General features: G+C 37.1%; 2 protein-coding genes across 12 annotated transcripts; both read right to left on the reverse strand.

The window, feature by feature from the left end:
- Nucleotides 1–5,692, reverse strand: abhd6b (abhydrolase domain containing 6, acylglycerol lipase b). 4 transcript variants are annotated; one of them, XM_079802869.1, is made up of 9 exons: nt 5,468–5,643; nt 4,760–4,906; nt 4,046–4,202; nt 3,828–3,941; nt 2,307–2,439; nt 2,029–2,186; nt 1,888–1,942; nt 1,671–1,771; nt 1–1,387 (listed from the first exon to the last, which is right to left on the reverse strand). In XM_079802869.1, exons 2-9 carry the CDS (start codon nt 4,876–4,878, stop codon nt 1,205–1,207), a joined length of 1,020 nt encoding a protein of 339 aa, XP_079658995.1. In that variant the 5' UTR covers nt 4,879–4,906; nt 5,468–5,643; the 3' UTR covers nt 1–1,204. The 4 variants fall into 4 exon arrangements, with proteins under 4 accessions (XP_079658995.1, XP_079658996.1, XP_079658998.1 ...); XM_079802870.1 differs by having other exon boundaries at nt 8–1,387; nt 5,626–5,692; XM_079802872.1 differs by having other exon boundaries at nt 784–1,387; nt 4,046–4,127; nt 5,468–5,638.
- flnbb (filamin B b) lies at nt 4,958–23,868 on the reverse strand. Of its 8 annotated transcripts, none has more exons than XM_079802862.1 (43): nt 23,429–23,868; nt 22,208–22,456; nt 21,998–22,095; nt 21,762–21,879; nt 21,102–21,239; nt 20,884–21,010; nt 20,663–20,799; nt 20,375–20,568; nt 20,107–20,220; nt 19,876–20,019; nt 19,319–19,397; nt 18,397–18,509; nt 17,746–18,328; nt 17,548–17,659; nt 17,301–17,458; nt 16,462–16,566; nt 16,286–16,394; nt 15,964–16,166; nt 15,751–15,874; nt 15,372–15,535; nt 15,155–15,278; nt 14,809–14,981; nt 14,594–14,717; nt 14,334–14,503; nt 14,110–14,245; nt 13,867–14,003; nt 13,671–13,794; nt 13,109–13,284; nt 12,880–13,003; nt 12,701–12,755; nt 12,484–12,586; nt 12,265–12,405; nt 12,003–12,131; nt 10,989–11,162; nt 10,743–10,901; nt 10,130–10,333; nt 9,848–10,000; nt 9,181–9,303; nt 8,818–9,084; nt 8,555–8,692; nt 7,595–7,708; nt 7,309–7,497; nt 4,958–7,201 (listed from the first exon to the last, which is right to left on the reverse strand). In XM_079802862.1, the coding sequence occupies exons 1-43, from the start codon at nt 23,739–23,741 to the stop codon at nt 7,014–7,016; spliced, it is 6,807 nt and encodes a 2,268-aa protein (XP_079658988.1). In that variant the 5' UTR covers nt 23,742–23,868; the 3' UTR covers nt 4,958–7,013. The 8 variants fall into 8 exon arrangements, with proteins under 8 accessions (XP_079658988.1, XP_079658990.1, XP_079658992.1 ...); XM_079802864.1 differs by having other exon boundaries at nt 16,286–16,379; nt 17,301–17,461; XM_079802866.1 differs by having other exon boundaries at nt 14,119–14,224; nt 17,301–17,461.
- Between the last annotated feature and the right edge of the window lie 615 nt (nt 23,869–24,483).

Below are 24,483 nucleotides of genomic sequence, written 5' to 3' on the forward strand. Positions count from 1 at the left end.
GGACCTGGCAAATCATAGTTTATTGGACATGTGCCATAGTAATAACTGTATAGTATGTTGACGAAATGATGCCCACAGCAATTCAAGCAGGATAATTGTAGTAACTTCTATATAATCAATAAATATAAATTACATTACAATACATTTTAATTAATATGCATTTTAATATGAATTAAATTCTATTTAAATGTAAATGATGAATTCAATGTATGCTGCTTTTAATTAATCAACAGTTTGTATGCAAGTAATATTAATGTTCTAATCCTCATTTTAATATTTAAATTCAAAAATGTTTAAATTACACATTTACGTAAACTCTGGACACGTTCCTACCTTATTTTGTTGAAAAAGAGGTATGGTGCCCAATGCTATAAACAATCATAGGACCCAGAACTATGAGGGTATTCATTTAAGTGCATTGGTACACAATCAGCTCCATGGTATACATAAACATACCATGGTATTACCATTTGATGCCATAACTATGCCATAAATATACTGCAGCACTTTACAGCAAGGTCTCGTTGTTTATTAATGTGCCCTGCCCACGTAATCTTGAATCAAAATAACTTCCCCTCCCTCTTGCAGCAACATCTCTTCTCTGATGACGTGTTTACTGACACGAGGGCGGGACAACCTGTCACTCACATGAGATCACAGCAATAGCAAACAATAATCCAAACAACTCCCGATGGACAAAAATCAAGCCCCGCCCTAATTTTTTCTTGTTCGCGAAGCCGTTTTACTCAGACATACATCCCAACAGGGAAGAACTCGCAACTTCCATTTCATGCCGACTTTAATATGAGTTAATGCATTAACATGAACAACGTGCAATAACTTTTTTACACCGTTTATTAATCTTTGTTAACGTTAATACAAAATCAGTCGTTCATGTTAGTTCTCAAACAGTGCATTAACTAACCTCAAATTAGTATAAGTAAATGTTGAAATTAACATTACGATTAATAAATGCACGGTTCATTGTTAGTTCATATTTACTAATGTTAGTAAGTAAAATCTTATTGTAAAGTGTTAGCATCTATTTTTTTATAAGCATCATCTCTTTCTTTAATCAATCAAACTGAAAAACACTGCAAAAATTATTACTATGATTATTATTTCTTCCTAAGTTTGTTATTTCAGGGTCAGTGGGGTGCTGCATTTAAGTATTAAACAAAATATGGTTGATTGCAGAGCCATCTCAGGATTTCTTCTTCGTGCTGGAGCTCTCTGTGCTCTGCTGAGAGATGATGAAATCCAAAATGAGTTTGGCTGTTTGTCGTGGTCGCTCCATAACCACAGAATGACCGCAGTTCTCCAGCAGATCAACACGGCAGTGTGGAAGAGCCTCGGCAATCACCGCTACGCCAGACACATCCACCACCTGAAAATAAAGACAGGAATATCAGGGTTATTAGGTAATGAAAACCATAGAAAAAATATTTTAACTGAAATAAAATATTCAAAACGAGTTGCCCAGGCAACATTTCTCATTTAGTTTAACAATGTACTAAAATAACTAACGAATCAAACTACTAAACAAAATTTTTTTAATTCAAAATATTATTAGAACTACATCAGCATCTCAAATGATATGAACTAAACTCTGTACAATGTGCATGTGTGTGTTTTCTATGTATAGTTCCAGTATGCATGCTTACACATACCTGGTCCTGTTTGCCCCAGATGACTTGTAAAGGGGTAGTTATTTGCTGCATATGCTCATGCAAAGCATACTTAGAATTTTCACTTATAATTTCCATGAAAACTGTGGTAGTTTATAGAGAAGATACTTTAGGCAATGTACTTATGCAAAACAACACTTTTTATAGCATATTGCATATTTAAAGTAAATGCATTAAGTAGGCCTATGTTAATACTGACCCTCATGATAAAAGTCATTGTGTGGTATCCGTACGTCCACCAGGCCTTGAAGAATCTATAAACGAAGGTAAAAGCCACACATGGCGTGTGAATGTGTGTTTTGAATCAAGAGTAACTCTACATGACATGTGTGTGACTAACCTGTTGAGGCACTCTGAAGCGCACGTGAGAACAGAGCTTCAGCATCTCCTCCATCTCCTCCGGGGTGGATGGAATAAGAGGAATATTCAGTGTGTACTGGCTGTGCGCCACATCATGCATCTGACTGTCAAACTTGCTCTCGTTTTGGTTCTTCAGACCTTCAGAGAAAAAATGTGAGCATGCAGGAGTGATATTAAGTCATTTTAGTTTATATTTATGTCATGTCTGTATGAATTTATCCATTCATTCTGTGTCAAAAACAAAATATATTGACTAACCGGTTGGGCAGATGAGGGTCAAACTGTAGAGGTCAGAGGGATGGCAGGCTGCATACACTCCTGCCACAGTGCCACCCATTGAAGTCCCCACCAGGTGGAATGGCTTTCGGTTTAGTCGAATGGCCTCTACAAACTGAGTGGGGCAAAAAGTAGGGAATATTCATAAATGCTGCCAACACAAACATGTAATATGCTGGCTTGTGATCATAAGATTTAATTCAGGCGTTAATCTTTAATTACGAATGGAAAGTTAAAGAAATTGCTTAACTTTTAGGAACAGTCGTTTCTAAACCTCAGGAGGTTTTGTTGTAAGTTATACTCAAGACTTACAAAATAAATGAGTTGTTTTATTTTCTATTAATTTTACACTACCATGCAAAAGTTTGGGGTTGGTAAGATTTTTATAATTGCTTGTAAATGTTTTTAAAAGAAGTCTCTTATGCCTGGCAGCATTTATTTAATCAAATACAGTAAAAACAGAAATATTGTGAAAATATCACAATTTCAAATAACGGTTTTCTATTTTAATACATTTTAAAATTCTTGTGATGGTAAAGCTGAATTTTCAGAATTTCTCCAGTCTTCAGTGTCACATGAACCTTCATGAATCATTCTGATGTGCTGATTTGATGCTCATAAGTTTATGTGTTGAATTGTTCCCGTGTAATATTTTTGTGTAAATTGTGATAAAAAAAAAGGAAATTCTCAAAATTCTTTGAATAGAAAGTTTAAAAGAAAAGCCTTTATTTGAAATAGAAGCTTATACATTTACTTTCTGTTAATTTTGATCAGTTTAATGCACCCTTGCTGAATAAAAGTATTAATATTATAATAAAAAAAAGAAAATCGTACTGACCCCAAATTTTAGAACAAAAGTATTTTTTCCTGTTACCAAATGTTGGTACATTAAGTTTAAAACCCTACGTGTCTATTATTTTCTAGTCTAAATTAAGTTCAGTAAACAGACTAGCTTATTTTGGATTTGGTAATACAATTAGTAAATTCTCACAACAAACAGTATTTCTGTCAGGAGGACCACTATCGTCAAAGATGATTGATTGACTATTAGCATATAGTTTGGATTGAAGGTATGGTTCTGTTCTGGGCAAGAACTCCCTGAACATCCATGCAGCCTAGCATGGATAAGAGCAGGGAGAGCCGCAATAACCCCCCCCCCCCCCCCCCCCCCCCCCCCCAAGATATCATTAAATGTCGATATTAAAATGTACAAAATAATTCGGGAATTTAGTCTGATTCAAGGGGAATCAGAATACCAAATCCTGGCTGGACGAGAGGAGCAGCTGGGGATGGAGGAGGGTAAATGAGCTCTATAGCTGCTGATAGTACTGAAGGAGCTTATATATGCATGCTGTGATAGACGTCGTATTCCTACAGGTAGACGTGCTCAGCTGATGCGAGCTTGACTAACGTGACCTGCCAGAACTGACGCTATATGCTTGATTTGTTTCTATTTGCATCTATGTGTACCCTATTCATAGAAAAAGGTACCTAACCCATTACCTGGCGTATTCTCTTGACCTGGCCCTGGATTGAATAGTCATCCATGCTGGTACGTGTTGTACCCTCATGCCCTGGCATGTCGACACACAGGAGGTGCAGATGTTTGGGAAGGTACTGTTTAGGATGAAGACACAAACTGCTTATTGCTGGTATAATTAACAATATACTGTACATGGCCAGGGTAGAAAATGAGAATTCCATGTAAACATGTACTATACCTTCACCATGGGAAGCCATGTGTCCTTATGAGCAGAGAAGTCATGCAGCATGAGGATAGAGGGCCTGAGGCCTGGTTTTCCCCTGTGCGAGTAACAAAAGCGATAACCTCCGCAGTCTGCATAACATACCTGCAGACCCAGAGTTCTCCTCCAGTACCTCCACAAACACGAAGCATTCATGGGTCAGAATATATGAACAAAACATGTGCATTTACATTTAATATGCATCACTGCAAACCTGTTGGTAAATAACAATGTATAACATGTGTATAACATTTAAGATTAATAAATGCTGTAGAACTATTGTTCAACGTTAGCTCAAGTTACCTAATGAAGTTAACAAATAAAACTTTACCATAGAAAATAAAAAGTATATAATGCATGGACAAAATAAACAAATGTAAAGCTATAAAAGATGCATGTAGGTAAATGTAGAGTTTTAAAATATGTTCGTATAAATTATACATTTATAAACATACAGTACAGTGCAGTCCAAAAGACAGTGAAAATGCTTTATGCAGTCATTTCTGATTTAATAAAAATTATATTAAAATACAGCATTTATTATATGCACTTTAATCAAATACGTTTTAACCAAATTTGTTCCTAAAAATCTGAAATATTTCTCATTATAGCTTTTCAGTGAGGGCTTTAATATTTACATATTACAATGAAGTTAAATGCATGTATATATTATTTATAAGTGGTATTTACCAGTAATAGACTTTGATGAGCGACGATGGCCACAGCATAAAGGAGGCCATGAAAAGGAGGAGAGGGATAGCTAGAGTCCCTGCAGCAATGGCAAACATATTCACCATATCCTGATCCATGGCAACTCGGGTTTATCTGGTAAACACCCTGCAGAATAATACAGCCCACAATTACAAGCAGAAATGCTGCAATGATTGCCAAACATTACAGATGTTAGGGAATGATGAAAAACTTCAAAATACCTTTGTTGTTCTGCTATAAAGGCAGCATATGTACAGGGCAGATTCAAAGAGGGTGAGGGACAGGGGAGGGTTTCGCAGCATCGGTTTGTGTCTGATCAATATATGTAACCTAGATATCTCACCATGCGCTTCAAATATTTACATGACCATCATTTTATCCCTTCATTTTAGTGTCACTGCCTACAATAAATATTTTGTTTTCTTTATGTTTTTATACATTCACAGACAGATTTTACAATTCTGAACATGCATCTTTCTATACAATACCTCGCCATTAAACCAGTGGTTTTCAAACCATTCTTGTTATCTCCCTTATTTAAAACAGGTGACCTGAGCTAATTAGTAGAGTACAATAAAGACAACTAAACCTTTGAATCGAGGTTAAAAGTATAAATCATTTAAATAACAACAATTGCCCTATGACTCAACTAATAGATTTGGAAGAGTTTGAAAGCAATGAACTTACTTCATAAGGTTAATCCTACATGGACGTAATCAGTGAAGTCAGTCATAATCATGCAGTTTCAAATGACAGATCCTAAAAGTCCCATTTAGACATCCTAATGTAGCTGGTCAGTGTGCTGCCTGCGCTTCTAATATAATAAAAGTCAGCTGTCTGCTTACCCCAATAAACACTGAGATGGCATCCAGAGAAAACTGTGTGTGGTGATCCCGTGATCAAGAAATCAATGAGTTCAGATGGAAAATGCAATATTTCTCTCTTACTCAAAATAAATAAATAAAGGGAATAAATCAAATTAGACGATGCATTTAATAATGGACTAACAAAAATGTCATATTTCATAAATCACGTACATTTTTTGCATATAAATTCCATTTAACATTTAAAGCCATTTAGTTGAAATTATGCTCGCATCATATTTATTGTGACCGCTTACAAATTTCTAAAAACTTTCACAAGATGAAACGCTCCAGATGTCTAAAGGCATCAGAACATGAGAGCAAAATTATGGAAACCACCATTAATTCACTATTGAGTTGAAATTCAAATGTGTTATTTTAACCAGCCATTCAATTTAGTTTTACATCAAATATAGTGAAAAAAAATTTAAGAATGTGAGAATTATAATACATTTAAAAAAAATAATATTTTTTATATAAAAATGCATTTATTTGTCATTATAATTAAAAACAAAATCATACTGATTATTTATTTAATGTTATGAGTGTACACTTCCATTCAAATAGACTGGGTAAACCCAGCCTGATCTGCCGGCGATTTGATTTCGCCCTGCAACTCAGTCTGGAAACCTGTACATTCATTTCTACTGCTTCGGTTACACTTTTGCAGGAACCAATCACAGACTGGCTTATCCACCTGACGTGCTATCTTGTAGTCTGATTGGTTGAAGGACTATCCAATTGCATGCAGTGTCAGTTGAATTATGCTCGTTTATCACGCCTCTTGTGGTCTGATTGGTTGAAGGACTATCCACTTGTGTACAGAGTCATTTGAATTATGCAGTAGAAAATACATAGCAGACTTCCCAGACCAATGTTCAATTTTAAATTGAGCTTGATCTGGTGATAGCCAGACAACCATTCAAAGGTTTAGTAAGATTGTTCTTTAAAGAAATTAATACTTTTATGGAGAAATTTTACTTTTATATTGTCACAAAAAAATTCTCTCAAATAAATGCCGTTCTACTGGACTTTCTATCAATCAAAGAATCCTGATTTTTTTTTCTGATTACGTAGCACAATCATTTTCAACATTGATAATAATAATAAATGTTTCTTGAGCAGCAATCAGCATATTAGAATGATTTCTGAAGGATCATGTGACACTGAAGACTGGAGGAATGATGCTGAAAATTTAACTTTTCCACCACAGGATTAAATTATATTTTAAAATCTATAAAAATACAAAACAGTTATTTGAAATATCACAAACTACTACTGCTGCTGTAATATTATTATTATTATAAATCCTACCAACCTAAAACTTTTGAATGGTAGTGTATGTACACACATACACAGATTCATGGATTTCATGAAACACTGATATGGAACGGAGATCCTGGAATATGCTCATCTCCCCATTTCACTGCTAATATGTATTTGCCCCTTTCCTTTACGGCGTAGTTGATCCTGTACTGAAGCCCACCCATGTGAATGATCGACACCCGCTCGCAGGGGACAGTAGGGCCATGCATGCCGACAAAGAGAAGGTTTCGTCCTACAACACAAATGCAGTTACACTCAGTTTTGAGAGAGACATTTCTTTTGCATTACTTAAGTGAAACGAGTTACTTAATATTCCAGCTAATGTCAAGCTGCACTCACCAGCTTTACTGCAGTCCACATAAAAAGTGTTTTTGCGTCCTAGAATGCCCTTACTTAGGCCTGGACCATGGCAGATGACTTTACTAGCGTTAGACAGGAAAACTGGCTCAGCACTGCTGTCAGATGATATGTTTATCTCCATCTCTGACGGAGAGGGTTCCTCATAACTGTTACATATCTGATTATGATCTATATATGGGCGGAAAAGATAGTAATATCAGACCATACACACTCAAATATCTTCCATGCAAAAAGGAAATTGTCTTAAAAAATTGCAAATTCATACCAGAGCCACTTTGTCCTTGTGTGAGACTCTTATGTGTGGCGGCACTGACAGACACAAGGAAAGGGCTTTCGGAAATATGCTCCTCATTAAACATGACTGAAACCTCATAGTCACCTGCAGAAAAACAAATTCGGTAATATGTCTTCAAATAGGCCCTTCTCTTCCTCATAAAATCATTAATCAATATGCTGATGGAGTAGTTTTATTGGTGTCATTATGACTATACTGTACATTTTTATGCACCTAATGGCCCATTCGGACCAAGAACGTTAACTATATTAATAATAATTTTTTTTTTTTTTGCAGAGTTCTTTAAAGCAGGGTGGATTTTGATCAGCTAGGAAAAAAATGTTTTGAAAGTGATTCCTAAAGATATCATTCCTCTGTGTCCTTATCTTTATAGCTGTGGAGTGGACATCCCTATTCTCCAAGAATAAGAATGATTATTAATACTTTATCGTTGTCATTATAGTTATTGTCCTTAATTTGAACAGCCCTTAAGTCTTAATATATTGGATAAAATACTAAACTTACTTTTTAAAGATGAAAATATTAGATACTTTGTGTCATACTAAAAACAAATGTATTTATAAATCATTTAAAATCATTCCAGATCCCTAATGACATCATTCTCCAGAAAGTCACATCATTTTAAGTGGAAAAAAATAAACAGTTGTAGTAACAATGGACTTGATGAATTATGTTATATTTTGTGGTATTAAAAGTGTCTTGCTGTTAAACATTTCATTCTCTTCGATACAACTACAGAAATCGTTATGATGATATCAAAACTTCAAAAGATGGTCAAAAAAATTATCACAACTGTTTTCATTATGTAAATCAAGTTTTACATAATTAAAATGTAAGTACCTGAGCTTGACTGGATATTTCTGACATATTTTATGGACATTGTCTGGACATAGAATACATACAGTATCCTGCATAACAGCAATTACTCACCAGGGTCTTGCGCCGTGTAAGACACATTGTAAGAACCATCCAGATGATCATCAAAGTGGAGCTCAATCTTTCCAGGGCCCTCTACTGAGACAGACAGTGTTCCTGCTCCGGCCTCACGGGACCAAATATTGAAGTCAGCTGCAAAATGAAAATCAACACATACTTTTGTTATGACTCACAATTGAATTAGCCAGCTGTCACAGTACATAACAAAACCCCTCGTTCTAACTAAAAACAGAAAGAGAGAAATATTAGTGGGATACCTGGAACACTTGCCAGAGCTGTCTGAAGGCCTTGTCCCCACACCTGGATCTGTTCACATCCTGCATTTCCAAGTGGGCCGACAGTGTACTGGAGTGGGCAGCCAGGGATTGTCTGGCCTTGGTTCTTTATGGTCACATTATAAACTCCCTTCTCTTTCGCTAGAAAGCTCACTGCATAGGTGTCACTGCCTGTAGCAACAATAACAGCCTCCCCTAGAGTTCCTGATGGTTCATGCACGTGTGCTGACAGAGTCTCAGAATCAGTCCCTGTGAGGAAAGGGAATGTGTTTGTTAACATCATTGCAAAGTTCTTGAGATGTGAAATATAGTACAAGGATTAGTGTGATGTGCTATTAATCTAACCCGGGATTTTAAAGCCTAAGCTGCATTCACTCCCAATGTTGGCAATAGGAGCTGCTTTCTGGTTGTATGTGATGTTCTCTCTCATAAGTCCACGGTCTGTCACAACAGCTGTAAAAGGACTCCCTGGCGAAGAGGAATGTAATATTTAATATTCATTTAAATGTACACCACTTCATTTATAAAAAGAAAAACTATTTTTTTATCAATGTTGAAAACAGTTGCGTTGCTTAATATTAAAATTTTTGTGTTAAATTCTCAATAGAAAGTTTAAAAAGCAGCATTTATGTAAAGTAAAAAAAAATGTAACGATGTGAATGTCTTTACGGTCACTTTTGATCAATGTAATGCATACTTGTTGATAATTTCTTTCATTGAATTCTATATAAAAATTATTATCATTGGTCACACTTTAGTTTAGGGTCAAGTTCTCACGAACCATTAACTACGACTTTTGCCTCAAACTCCTAATTACTGCTTATTAAAAGTTAGTAAGGTAGTTGTTAAGTTTAGGTATTGGGTAGGATTAAAGTTAGGCATTAATACGTACTAATAAAACAGCCAATATCCTAGTAATATGCATGCTAATAAGCAACTAGTTAATAGTGAGAATTGGACCCTAAACTAAAGTGTTACCTTATTAAAATTATAAAGAGGCAGCTCTATAAACCTGGAATGTGCTCATCTGAAAATTTAATGGAGATTTTGTAGGTCCCAGCCTTGATTGGGTGGTACGATATATTGCAGGTTCCGTGCTCCATCTCTTCAGTGTGAACATCTACTTTACTGGGACCTTCAATTACAACCGTTAGCCCACCATATCCTGCAGGTTGCATAAAGTTTATGAAACGTTAGTTTTGGACTACATATAAGGTTTTTAACCATCATAACATACAATCCAAATCTCAACATAAGCCATAAATTAATTAATTTGGATTATATAGCATCATACCTGCATCCCAAGTGTCCACCACAAATTCAGACATGCAGAAGGTGTGCCCTGTATGCAAGCCTGGCCCAAAGGCCTTCACCTTGCTGGAATCTCCTATCTCAGCCTGACTGATGGAAAGAGAGATGGGACTCTTGCTCACATGCTCACAGTCTTTCATGATGCTGACCAGATGCTCACCAGCCTCTCTGGGGATGAATGATACACCTGCATAAACAAAGTGCACCACTGATGAAGTTTGACAATGGCACTAAGGGGTCACCATGTTTCTTGATCAACATATTTTGTTAATCCTGGAAGAACATTCCGGTCCAAAAATGAAGACCTAACCCTATCCCTACCCATAACTTATCCCTAAAATCAGAGGGAAATGGTGGGTGAATAACACTGATGTAGAAGCATCGAACCCTGGTTGTAAACTTGAACCTGACCCTCAAATCTGATTGGTTGACTTGGAATGTTGTACTTGGTGAAATCACATTCACCAGCACTAATAATGTGGGAATGCTTGACGCATTTGAGGTGGTCAAATGCTAAAACTTTTGTTTAGGCTCATTAATGCAAGTCATTTTATTTTTACCAACAGCAGCTGTGTGTACATTAATAGATGGCTCACCGAGATGGCTGTCAGGTTGTGTTTTCAGTAAGCAGGGTACATCATTGCCTGTGGGTGACATGATGCTGGCAGAGAGCTGGCTAATGTCTTCTTCAGTGATGTTGATGGTGAAGTCAACAGCACTGCCCAGTTTTACCTGTGACATTCTCACATTTCCATCTGTATTGGGTTTATAAAATGAAAATTTAAGATTAGAGCACTATACCGTTATGAACAGTGTTTTGAGGTTTGGTGGGGTTGCCATACCAGTAATTTTAGCCTTGAAAGGGCTACCTTGGATTGGCATGTCATTATGTTGAAGTTGGATCTCATAATCCCCAGGCTCCGTTGGGAGGTAGCTCACAGTACAAGTGCCATCAGCATTGTCCAAGCAGCGCACCTCTGCCTCAGATGGACCCTCGATTGTGATGTCCAGATCACCTGAACAATTAACATATAAATGACTTTAGGGTTCATGGTGTGCAACAGTCAACAGCCATTCATTTTCTCCATAGGGAAATCCTTAATTAACGATATAACTTAAAAATCTGTAAAGACAGACCTTGGGAGCAATGAGGCTGAAGCCATCAGTCTGCATTTCAAAATATTTTTAAAATCATGTTTAACAGCTGAATTTGTGGTGAAAAACTACATTACCCATGATGATGCTATACAGAACATTTCACCAATCGGAATTGCGGCAAGCAAATCATGCCAAAAGAGCTGTGCAGGGAGCGCCCAAACCCATGAAGTACCGAAAATGTCTTGCCATGTTGTCAAAATACTTAGTACATTAAGGTTTGCTAAATATGCAGATATAATTAACGAAAATAAACAGGTTTATATTTCTCCAGTTTAATTTGATTGTCATTCACAATGCTTCATAGGATTGTACAGTCAATTAAAGCCTCATTAAAGTGTACCTTTGTATTTTTAAACACTTTTTTTGCTTCAAATAAAAGTTTGTTGTTGTTGTTGTTGTTATTATTCAACTTGTAGGTTGGCTTGGTTCATGGCGTATAATGCTTTAATGAAAACAATTCAAAGCCGAAAAAATGGGCTGGCACTAATGCACAGTGTTATTTCATTACCAGCTATTTTTTTTTTTTGCACAAAAAGATTTAAGGCACACTTTCCACTTGACTTTCCTCGTCATGGTTCTTGGCTCTTTTTGTCACACACAATGAAAACTCAACCAATTTTGGATGCACCAAGAATATACAGTACAACTGCATAAAAATGTGCAGTCTGTTATTATAGAATCAGAAAATAAATGCTTACTCGAGGCTGAATCCTCCTGACAGATGGTGAATGTTGCCATCTCATTTGCAATTCCATACACAAGTCCACGTCCATAGGCCATCGTGCTGCGATTAGCAAGACTATTTGCATAATACTGCAGGGGAAGTACTGCAGGAAGGAGAGAGAATCATATTTAATCCATAGATTTGCAATGTTTACAGTGAAATGTTTAAATATTTGCTAGAGGATTAAAAAGAAGAGGGACAAGTGAATGTTTTCCAGAGGATGTGTGCGGTCTAACCTGGTAGATCGCTTCCGGTCGATTTAATAAGTAGTTGGTGAAGACCCTCTTCTGAAGGATCAAACTTTATAGTGAGGGTACCGTCTTTGTTATCAATCACGTCGGGCTGTGCTGTCTTTCTAGACGGTGTGATCACCTCACCTATGAATGCCATTAAAATAATGATGCAAGGATCATTATGCAATCATTAAAATGAGCAAATCCAGAGCAACATCTCACCTGTAATTTCACCTTCACTTAAGTCGGATGGCAGGACTATATCACAGGATATAAACCCTGCTTGATTAATGGCACCAAGAGGAATTACATCTCTGCCCTCAACCTGATGAGCAATAATGAAGATGTTGAAGACATTCAAGGTATGAAACGTCTCAAGGACTCAAGACATTATTAAATGGATTGAAATTAACCTTGAAGAAGCTTCACACATTCATACCTTGTTTTGAAAACCAATGTGACCGCTTGACGCGTGTGAGGATGATGGCTGGTGACTATAATTTGTGTCACAATTAATTAAGGGATAAACAGAGCACAAATTAGTGAATAATGAATTGGGATACTGAGAGAGACTGATTAATGCATATGGTTTAGACTTGACTGTAATGGCCATTTTACCTTTGAGAATCCTCCTCACTGGGATTTCTGACAGCTGAGGAGTGAGAGTCTTCAGCGGAGGGTGAGAGTGTTGCTGCATAGGTCTGGTTCTCATTATTTAACACTTCAACCCGATCTCTAGTGCCTAAGGAATCAATACCACAACAAACAAGGTTTCTTTTAAATTCTGCTCAATATCTGATGACTTCCAAACAGACAGATGCAGATGATCGTAAAATCAGGGCCTCACCATCAGCTTTCAACATGTCTGTCTCTGGGGCCTCATTAGTGTTGCAGCAAGCTGTGAAAGTTTGAGGAATTTGAGCACAGACATCTTCCTTTAACTGTCTACTACAAACCTCAGTTGTATTTATCCCCTGGTCATCATCACTAGCAGAGTGAGCCAGGACATGAAACCTCAATGGACTGAAAAACAAATAGTATGAATGAAATCAGACATGAGGAAGTGTTATAATTAATTAATAAAATAAAAATGATAAATTAAAAAAATATAATAAAATTAAGTTCTTATCAATAATAGTTTTGCATTACCATTAATAATAATAATAATAAAAATATGTTTTTTTTACTACATTTATTAAAAACCATGAAAAGATGTTAAAATAATAAAAAAATAATCATCATCATCAATAATATACATTACTATTAGTATTATTCAAATGTTACCAAAACAAAAAAAGTTATTATACATTTTTCTTACAATAAAAACAACATAACTCTATATTTTACTATTATAAATACTACTTTTATTTTACTTTTAATATATATATATAAAAATAAAAAAATCATACTTGCAATATGAATCATCATCAGCATATTTGACCATCAAAGAATGAAGACCTTCTATGGTGGGAGAATATTTCACAGAGTAAGTCCCATCTGGGTGTTCGTTGACCTCTGTCAGTTCAGCCTTTCCTGTAGGTATGCAGGTTTGTCAGTTACAGCCATAGAAATCTGAACCGTCTTTCAAGAGAAGCTGGTCCTCACCATTGGGGGTGATCATCAGCGCACACTCAGGGGGCTTCCCAGATTTACTACAGTTGATTTTGAATGACTGAGGAATTTGAGCACAAATCTTTGGTTCTGTATTTTCAACAGTCATGTCTGCCTGGAACTCAGACAGCCTATGAAACAAATAAAACATCATGTTTCTGGTAGTTCTCTAGAAGGAATAAAATGTTTAAAGTTTATAATACATGATAGTAGGGCCTAAAACAGACTTAAATACACCTTTCAAACCTTCTAAAAGTCTCTTCACAGGTGTATTTATCCATCATGGAATTAGAGGCCTCTGTATTTGGGGCGCAAGTCGTCTTACAAGTTCTGTCCCTGTGGCCCATCACATCTGTGGAGAGTTTGATTGAGCCTAAATGTAAAAACCCCATGTGACTGATTACCCTGGCAAAAACAGTCATGCAGATGTCAGCAATACATCATAAACATGGTTCTCTGACCATTAGCTTTCACCATGGTGATGGTCTCAGGTGTCACACTGTATCCGTTAGCAGATGTTTGAGGAGCTTTAGCATTGACACTTCCCTTCTGACTCGAAGGTTCCTCTTTATTTAATACATCTTCATCCCTTCTACCAGATTGAGAAGGTGTAGCATGAAACCTGAGAAGACTGAAAGATAGGATGATATAAGAACTTGAGGACATGGACTACATGTACTGGGTGGCTTCACACTAAAATCGAATTTATCTGTTGCTTTACCTTCTAAAGGAATCATCGTTGGTACATTTGACTATAATTGAGTGAGATCCTTCAACAGAAGGGGAGTACGCCACCAAGTACGTTCCATCTCCATTGTCTTGTGCACTTAATAATATGATTTTGCCTGCAAAGTGCAACAGTTAGTCAAATTCTATTGTTTAAAATGGCATGAAACACCCAACAAAACAAACACATTCTCTCAATTACATTCTCACCATCAGGTGTAACAACAGCTACAGTCTCTGGCGGCTCTCCGGAGCTACTGCCATCAATTGTGAAGGTCTGAGGAGTGTTTACACACACTTGTGCCTCTAAAACTGGAGTCCCATTCCTCAAGCCTGGCTTATATTTAGAATCAGGCATAGGCAGCACTCGAAACTTGAAAGGACTGTGAATTAACAATAACATGCATCAAAATATTATGCTTGATTGTAATCCTCCAAATAATGGTTAAGGAAATTTGTCATTTCAATTGAAGGTGGATCTGCTGACTCCCATCTCTATATGACATGACCTATGCATTTAGTCAATATTTCGCACCTATAAATTCAATGCTCATACCTGCAAAAGGAAGCATCTTCAGTATATTTGACCATCAAAGAATGAAGGCCTTCCATTGAAGGGGTGTAATTCACGGAATATGTCCAATCGCCATTATCGCTGACCTCAAATACCTCAGTCAAACCTATTTAATGATTAATAAGACATGCAACATTAATGATTTTTACTGCAATATGACATTAGTAGTTGTGATCTAATATATAATACAGTGTAATACCATCTGGTGTCATTATGGCAACAAACTGTGGAACTTTTTTTGTGGAAGTGGAGTCGACAGTAAATGTTTGAGGATGCCAGGCACATGTTCCTGATGTCAGACCTGGACCGGCTACATTAACCTGAGCTTTATCATCTATCGGCAACACTTGAAACTTGAATTGTCTGTAAATAAATAAATAAATAAAATATATTTAAATAATAATCAAAAGGATATTTTCATGTAAAAAAAAAACAAAACAAACATTGAATTAAATGTAAAAAGAAAATTGATTTAAAATGGGCTGACGCTTCTTGCGTAAAACAAATTACATTTGACTTGGTATTAACTAATATGAAATTTAACACATCTGTTGAGCAAATAAATGTAACTTTCTCACCTATTAAAAGTCTCCTCACTAGTGAATTTCACTGTTAATAGATGACAACCATTCATGGTGGGCAAATAGACAACGCTATAAGTGCCGTCTCCACTTTTTTTCATCTCCAGGATCTCCATGGAACCTACAGAGCAAACATTCAAAGCATCTCAGAGATAGATTTTTCCAATGATTGCAAGTATAGGTTTTAGAATCATTTTACTTTGTCCTCACCATCAGGTCTCACCACAGCAACAGTCTCAGGTGCTTCTCCATCGCTATTGCAGCCAACCGTAAAAGTTTGTGAAGTTCTACCACAGATTCTACCTTTAAAACCTGGAACAATGATCTCTGCCATATTCACGCCCTGAGCTGAGGGAAGCTCTAAAGGGACTCTATCACAGTCACAGTTAGGCAGAGCTTGGAACTGGATGGGACTATGATTAAAAAGGGGAAAAAAAGAAGTCAAGAATAGATACAATCAGTTTTTTGAAGGTATTCTGCTTCCAAGCCATTCAGATAATTTGCTTTACTTTTTATTAAAAGATTGTCTAACCTGCTGCTTCTATAAGGACTCTGAGGATCTATGAGAGACTTTCTGTCTTCCATTGATGGATCTAGACTCATCCCATCTCCATTGTATTTGATCTCTGTCATTTCAGTACCTACGCCAATTAAAATAATGTGCACTTGTGCAGATATGTCTTGGCATTAAAAATAAAATTAACCTACCATGATGAGCAACAGTATCTGAAGATAAACAAATCCCTGACTGCAGACAGACTCCAGAATCTGCAGTATTTGAAACATCCTCTACTGATGCAATAAATGGACTTCCTGTTGAATACAGACGGCAGTTGTGTAAAACATCATTGTTATTGTAGTAAATATGCATTTATTATTTTTTTCAGAGCTATGTCAGCAGCACAGCTATCTTCATGGTGAAATAACTAAAAGTGAACCAAAGTGAATAATTAAAGTCATACAATTATTTAAAAACATTTAATACTAACACAAGACAAATATTCTAAAATACATTCAGATGACACTTTTGTAGATAGTGTCAGCTAAACATATATATGAATAAAAATGTATTTATGATTTAATGCCATATCAGCAGCAATGGCTATAGTCAAAGCAAAATCAATAAAATGATTCCAGGTGAAACCTTTTTAAAAATGTCCATTAATGTATTTTCTGAATAAAAACATTGTTGAATATCATTTAAAAATGGACATTCTATTAAAATATGTTTTGCAATAAATATTTCAATAAAGGTCTTGATTGACCAATTCGACATCTCGCATATAAAACCTGGTCATATCTATTTTCAAAATAACAATAATTAACTCCTTGATTTATTCCTGGATTCACCTCATATAGTTCTTCACCTTTCAATACATAACCATGTGTAAATCTTCATTTTGACCTAAACAACACCTAGTAAAAACTTGACCATACCTATATCAGAATTTACAAAGCATTCTTCTTATACTAGGCTTTATTTCACATCTTTGAAGTAAATAAAATGTAAAAAAAAAAAAAAAAAAATCTTGTAATTTAAAGGTTACCTTGAATGTTTTTCTCTCCACAGGTAATGGTGATCTTATATTCACCAGGCACTAAAGGAGTATATTCCACATTATACATGCCTTCACCGTTGTCTTTGCATGTCACCTGACACTCAGACGCACCCTCCACTGTTATGCCCAGATCGTCAACTGAAGATCTGCTGAGAAAGAGGAACATTATGGATCAAATGTGGTTGTCAATCATTTTTGGCTCTGAATGCGTACCTAAAATTAACTACTAGCTTACCTGGCATTTACACTAAACATATTAGGATGTCCAGTGAGGCCCTTTCGGAGACCCAAACCATTTGCAACAACTTGACATGTGTCAGTTTCCTTTTCACCAACCACCATACCCCCTGAAAAAGCAGATTGGATGAGAGGACAAACAAACATAATCCGAGTGCAATACTTGTCATGTGACAAAAAGTAGGATCCTTTTCACCTTGCCTGCTCACTTTTACATGGCTTTTGTAGACCTTTGGATCCACAATAACTTTAGCGGGGAAGTTGGACACCATCTTTCCTCCATATTTCAGAAGCAGCGTGTATACGCCTCCAGTTAGAGGCACATAAACAGCTGTGTAGGTGCCATCTTCATTCTCCTTCACTTCAGTTTGGACAATGACTCCTGTGTCAGAGACAGCCTGCACAGATAGATCTCCAGACCCTGCCATCGCACAGTCTATATTTACAATGCAAGGTTCCCCGACTTTCCCCTGTAGCAGACCAGGGCCTGTTACCAAAACTTTAGATGGGTCAATCGGCTTCTGTATGACAGCCTCGAATGGAGAGCCAGTTATGTGAGAGTTGTCAAAAAGGACATTTACTTTGTACATTCCATGCTCTGTGGGGAGGTAAAACACTGTACAAGTGCCATCCTGATTGTCCAGACATTTTAGTGTAACTTCACAGGGTCCTTCCACTCTTATGGCAAGTCGTCCACTGCCTGCGCTGCTTGTGTCAATGATAAACTCTGCCTGTTCTCCGACAACACCTTCTTTTAGGCCTGGACCATGAACCCTTACCTGAAGAAATAAACAGCATCTAACTGTACTGTTCCTTCTCAATTCACAGAATTTGTATGACTCAATACCTTTGTGGCATCGCCTGGGATGTTTGACGGGCTCATTACGTTCATAACAAGTTCTCCATGACCACCAGGTTGTACACTGTCTGGAAAGTCTTCATCAAGGTCCACCTCTTCATCTTTACACAATCAGATAACATAAAAATAAAAAAAATTCAGAGACCTGTATAAATCCACAAGTGTTCCACCTGTGACCACATGGGATTTTGCTCACATCGAAGGTATTGCAAGAAATCTCAAATCAAATATGGCACTTGTGATGCAGTTATGCCTAATTAACATATTTGGTTGCTCCCAATAGTATAAATGCATGTTTTAACCCCACTGGTAAATGAGTAAAGTAAACTGATCAATGTTTATATGTGAATAAAAGCCTAAAATTCAATCGGTTCATCATATAAAGTGATCGTGTCTAGTCAGAAAATTTGGACTAAACAGCTCAATTCATATGAATTAGTTTTACGATCTCTTTAGGAACTTTTTGAAGTGTCAAAGTTTCAGTTGCGTATCTGTCTATGGAGTACAGAAATTCATCAAAAAGATCTTCATTTGTGTTCCAAAGATAGCCTAAATGATAACAATTTTCATTTTTTTAGTGAACTAACCCTTTAAAATATCAATAATAGTTATTTTAAGTACATTTTTAAACATGAATAAAATAAAAATTCAATTCATCTGTCAATTTTAAATGTCGTTTAAGTTATTTACATTTTTATTTATGAACTGATTCCGTCATTTTTTAAAAATCTTTTTTATTTTTTATTTAACTGTCCCATCTAGTCATTCATGCACTGCGCTGTATGGAAAAGTACTGTGTGAAGATTCTTCAAACAGTTTCCTTTTGCATTTCACTAAAAATACCACCATACAGGTCTGGAATAACATGATAAGTAAACGATTTTTGGAAGAACTGTTCCTTCAAACTTACCAGAGTAATACATTTCCGATCCATCTGGTTTAAACCAGACTGGGCTACATAGTGTAATCTTAATCCTGTGAGGTGTCACCTGAAACAGTAATGACACAGCAATCATACAAAAATCACAGCGTCGCAAGGATTCCAAAAAGCACTGAAGATTACATTTTGATGCTCATAGGCTCATTTCTTAATGCATGTTTTCTCACATATGATTTCAGTAAGCATAGTTTCATTCCCTCTTGACAGAGGGAATGCCAGTACAAATAGACCAATAAACATCCTATTACATTCCTGTGAGCTCTGGCTGCTGCGCTAAGAAGCTGTACATCATCACCAGACAGTTTTAAAGCCATTGTGAGATGAAATGGAATTTCAATAAGGCAACAGATGCTGGAACATCAATGCAACATGATGGAAAACAAATTGAGAAAATTATTTCTCTCTACCTTCATCAGACTATGTAAATGAAATGCATTAGAATGAGCATTAGATGTGTTGGGATTATGCACATTGAATTCTGAAGACCATATTTTCTGCTGTTTATTGAGATCAATATATGCACTTACAATGAAAGGACTGCCAGGAACCATGACTCCTCCCCAAGCCACAACAATGGTATGTTTGGAGAGAGATGAAGGGATGTAGGAGCAGACAAACACACCAGACTGTTCAGAGGCAACACTAACATCTACACATTCTCCATCTGCTCTCTGTGAAGAAGTCAAACAACCAAGAAGTCAAACAAAGTGCTTTTAATTTGAAAATATAAAACCCCAAATATTTCACTATATTAGTACCTCTGCATAAACTTTAAGTTCTGCTTCCCCAGCTTGCCTGGTATCCACAGTGAACTGGGTTTGGAGGTTCACAATGCACCCCGTTTGGGAAACACCTAGTCCTTCTACTTTCACCTGAAACCCAATGTGCATAACTTAAGGAACAATTTCACATCTAATGAAAATGTAATTCATATGAAATGGATCTTTCTTAAAAGAGAAAGAGCTCTCACACTGAATACATGTCACCATAAACAGATTAATATGAGAGAATATAGGAATTTTTTACCTTTTCAGGGTGGAAGTCTTTTCTTTTATGTCTGATGGAAGCCATGAAGGGACTGTCCTGGATTTCTTCATCATCACACATTACGTGCACAGCATACTCACCGGCCTCAGTTGGCCAGAACCGCATGAGGCAGGAGCCATCATTGTGGTCATCGCATGTGATCTTTGCCTGAGATGGACCTTCAATGGCAAAACCTTGGAAGGATAATTGGTGAAAAGTGATCAACAACACAGCACAGCTATGCCATTCTTAGTGCGTAATAAATTACGTACATAAACATTCACTCACCCAGCATGCCAGAGTCCACACCGACAGTTTCCACCATGAAATCTGCTGAAAAGCCCACAGTCCCTCCCTCTAGTCCTGGTCCCCATGCCCGGATTTTCTGTGGACCAGCTTCCGAACCAACATGGACTTTAAACGGGCTGTAATAGAAAAGAATAAAAAAACATATTACTGAAATGATATATTAATGTTTCCATTTTGAACTTGTGTAAATGAGAGCCAACCTCTTGGTAATGGGCTGACCAACCCAGGTGATGTCCACAGTGTGATCTCCTTTAGCAGTTGGTGTATATTCAAAGGCATATACACTTTCTAGGGCATCCTTATGTCTGACAGGCACTGCTTTGCCACCTGACAGAAAGGATGACGTTTCATTCAAACCACAAAGGGGTTACATACTGTGTGTATCTTAATATAGATTATGGGATGATTATGGACTCACTGGGGTCTCTAATAAGAACCTCCAGATTTCCAGGCCCAGCTTTGCAGGTGTCCACTTTAAATTCAGCCAGCTGACCTACTCTCAAGCCTTTGGACTGCAATCCGCGTCCTGTGGCACGACAGGCTTTTGGTTTTGGCACTGAAAAAAAGAAAGAAAGAAAGGTGATATAAAAACATACAAAACAAAACAGCATCAAGTTGTTGACTGTAGGAATGAGGACACAGGTGCTACAACAGCTTCACTGCAAGTGTGATATTGCTTTTACATAACAGTTCAATAAAGTTAATATTGAGCAACTTATTTTTTAGACACATATGTATAATATTCTTTTGCTCCACCGACAAAAACATGGATATAATGGATGGATACATTTATTTTGGTCTTCAAATTTTGGGCTGTCATTCACTGCCATTATAATGCTTGGATTAGCCAGGACATTTTTTAATATAACTCAGATTGTATCCGTCTAAAAGAAGGAATGTCATATAAACCTAGGACGGCTTGAGGGTGAGTAAATCATGGGCTAATTTTCATTTTTAGGCGAACTATGTTCTAATAAAAAAAAAAGTTCTTATCCGTATCATCACGTTACATCTTTTATCTCGTTTTCGTTATCGTTGACGACATCAAAAAACGAAATAGTTTTCTAATGGGCTAAACCTTTCTTTGGCTTGAGTGGGGCTCCAGGTTTCAGTCTGGCTTTAGGGAAAAGGGAGAGGTATGTCATCACTGACTGCTCATCCACAGCTGGATCAAGAATCTCCTCTGGGGCTATGAGCTTAAGAAATGTAATAAAACAAAATAATAATTACAAATTGACAAATGAGGACAACAGAATCCCTGAGGATGTTATTGAAATGTATGTACACCAAGTAGTCTATTCTGGTTGAACTCACCTGTGGAACTCCAAGCCAGTCATCTGCTTGCTGCATGGCTTCTTTAGTGTTACTCACCCGATGCACTGTATCCCAGCTCTCCCAGTCGGGACACAAGCCTGCGTAAACACAAATAATACATTGAAAACCTTTGCCAAAAAACACTTTCCCCTTTCAACACATGGGAAAAAATAAATAAAAATGTCACATTCATGAGAAGACTTGGTTTACCTGGTGCCAGTCCATCCACTAATGCACCAAGGGCCTTGCCATCCTGCCAGTCCTGGCTGAAGTTACTGATGGGCAGTTCAGGGACTTTGTTTCGGATCCATCCCAGAAGCCTCATCTCTGGAGTGAGTTTGGAGACGGAATCATTTGCCTCATCCTCCCACACCGGGGTGGAGATGGAGTAATGCTGTATCAAGGTCCAAACTAGACCCAGGATCAGCTTCAAATTCCCATCCACTATGGCCTTACTGTCTGTATGAAGACAGTGAACGTGTGGGTCTATTTGTTCTCAAGATTGAGACCTTCTCTTAGTAACATTTTTTTTCTTTTTAATACACCAAATGCCTTTTTGTTATTTAGCCATTACATTCAAACAAGAGAGCTCAACTGGGAACATTGTTCTGGTCCAGCTCACAGCTAATTGACTGAAGTGCCATCCCCAATTTGACACAAAAAACTCTTTGACCCAAGGCCTTCCCTCCCTAATTAGGGAAGGGGCCACAGGAATTCACAGGACAATATGTTTTAGTGTCAGTGTAGGAGCAGCAATTTAATTGTGTGATAATGTCCTTCTGAATAAATGCTTTTCAGACAACAGGTACAGGATCATTGACTTTTCTGCTGACCTTATTAACTAATGAAGTAATCATTTTTACTTAAAAAATATATATATGAAAATTAAATGAATATTAAAAAAGTTGAATGTTTTAAGTAATACTTTACTGCAACCAAATTAATACCTGATATTAACCGATATGGTTTAACAGCCTCGGCTTTTGTCAAGACAATTATACTTAATATTTAGTGTAATTAGTATAATTAAAGGTGATTTATGGTTTGTTCGTTCTAATTACTACATGGTTTTAATTCAAGTGACTACATAGTGATAATTTCACCTAAGCCATTTGTGGAATAAGCACTTTAATTTTTGCATGGCACAGTGCCAATGGTGTTTCTGCTTCTATAAAACAAACTTGATCAGATGTCTTTCATAGCATTCCAACCCATCTTTATTCTTATTTAATTGGCCTTGTACCGTAAAGATTTCCTACTTTGCACACCTCACATTAAAACAGCAGATTGCTTCATTACGAACTTAACAATATTCAGAAACAACATCTTTAAAATGTTGTTCAAGAGCCTTGAAAATCTCTCAAGAAAACTAATACTGTAGATCTTTGCAAACAACTTCTTTGGAAAGAGTTCAGGCAGGTTGCAACTTACCTATAGACACCAACTTAACTTTTTCATGATCCAAAAATTCCAGAGCTACCGAAACATTGTCTAGCTTGAGCTGTCTGAAGGTGGGCCGCGTGTGGTACTTTCTAAACATCCTCTTGTGGCTCAGGACCTCCAGCAGCGAGATAAGGACAAGGCCGTCGCTCAGATCAAACTTAAGATCGCTGATGTGCATCTCCACAGACCTCAGGTGTTCATTGCACCAGCGTGTGAAGGTGTTCTTCTGTATCTTTTTCCACGGGGCATCATCTGCCAGGTTGATTGCAGCTGCAGTAACACTATCTTTAAAGTCACCCATCGCTCTCTCTGATCAGTGTGGAGTCTGAAACCTTTTATACCAAACTATAGTAGTATGAAGCTTTCATGTAGCTTTGCTGGTGGTGGGAGTGCCTTCCAACCCCCTATTCTGGCCCATAATTATGATCATACAGCACCTCTGAGAGCTGTTTTTACTCTGACATTAACCGTGTCATCATGCCGCAGCCCCACATCGTGCAAAGGAATAATAAAAACAGATTCTAGTTACATCAGTGCTTGAAGAATGTATTTACTCGAAATACAGGGGTCAGAAACAGGATCCTCAGGCCTGGGGAATTCAGCTAATTCCCACCTGCAGCCAGATGAAGGTCTGACATCACTGTTGCTGATAACCTTATCGCTGGTGACGTTACACTTCATTTACTCCAGAATAAACTGAGCGTATTATTGCCAGAGCTCTTTTGATCGGGGCACGTCCTCATTTTTCCCATGCGGCATTGAGGAGGGATGACTCACTGGGGCGGACTGCATTACACCATGGAAGCGTGTGTTTTTGGCTGCAGATTTATGACAAAATTGGTTATGAGGCCATCATTTCGTGGGGGTGTTCTTTTTTAGGTGTATACTGGAAATCTTAATACTTCACAATAAGGTTCTTAGCACTCGTAAATCATAATCAAATTATGAAATGGATTACAAGCTCTTGATTTGATTCAGTGTAGTTATAAATGTCCACTTGGTTTTAAACATTCTTACACAAAGTAATACAAGGCAGTAATTAA

The sequence above is a fragment of the Gobio gobio genome, assembly GCF_949357685.1.
Source record: "Gobio gobio genome assembly, chromosome: 21".
NCBI lineage: Eukaryota > Metazoa > Chordata > Actinopteri > Cypriniformes > Gobionidae > Gobio > Gobio gobio.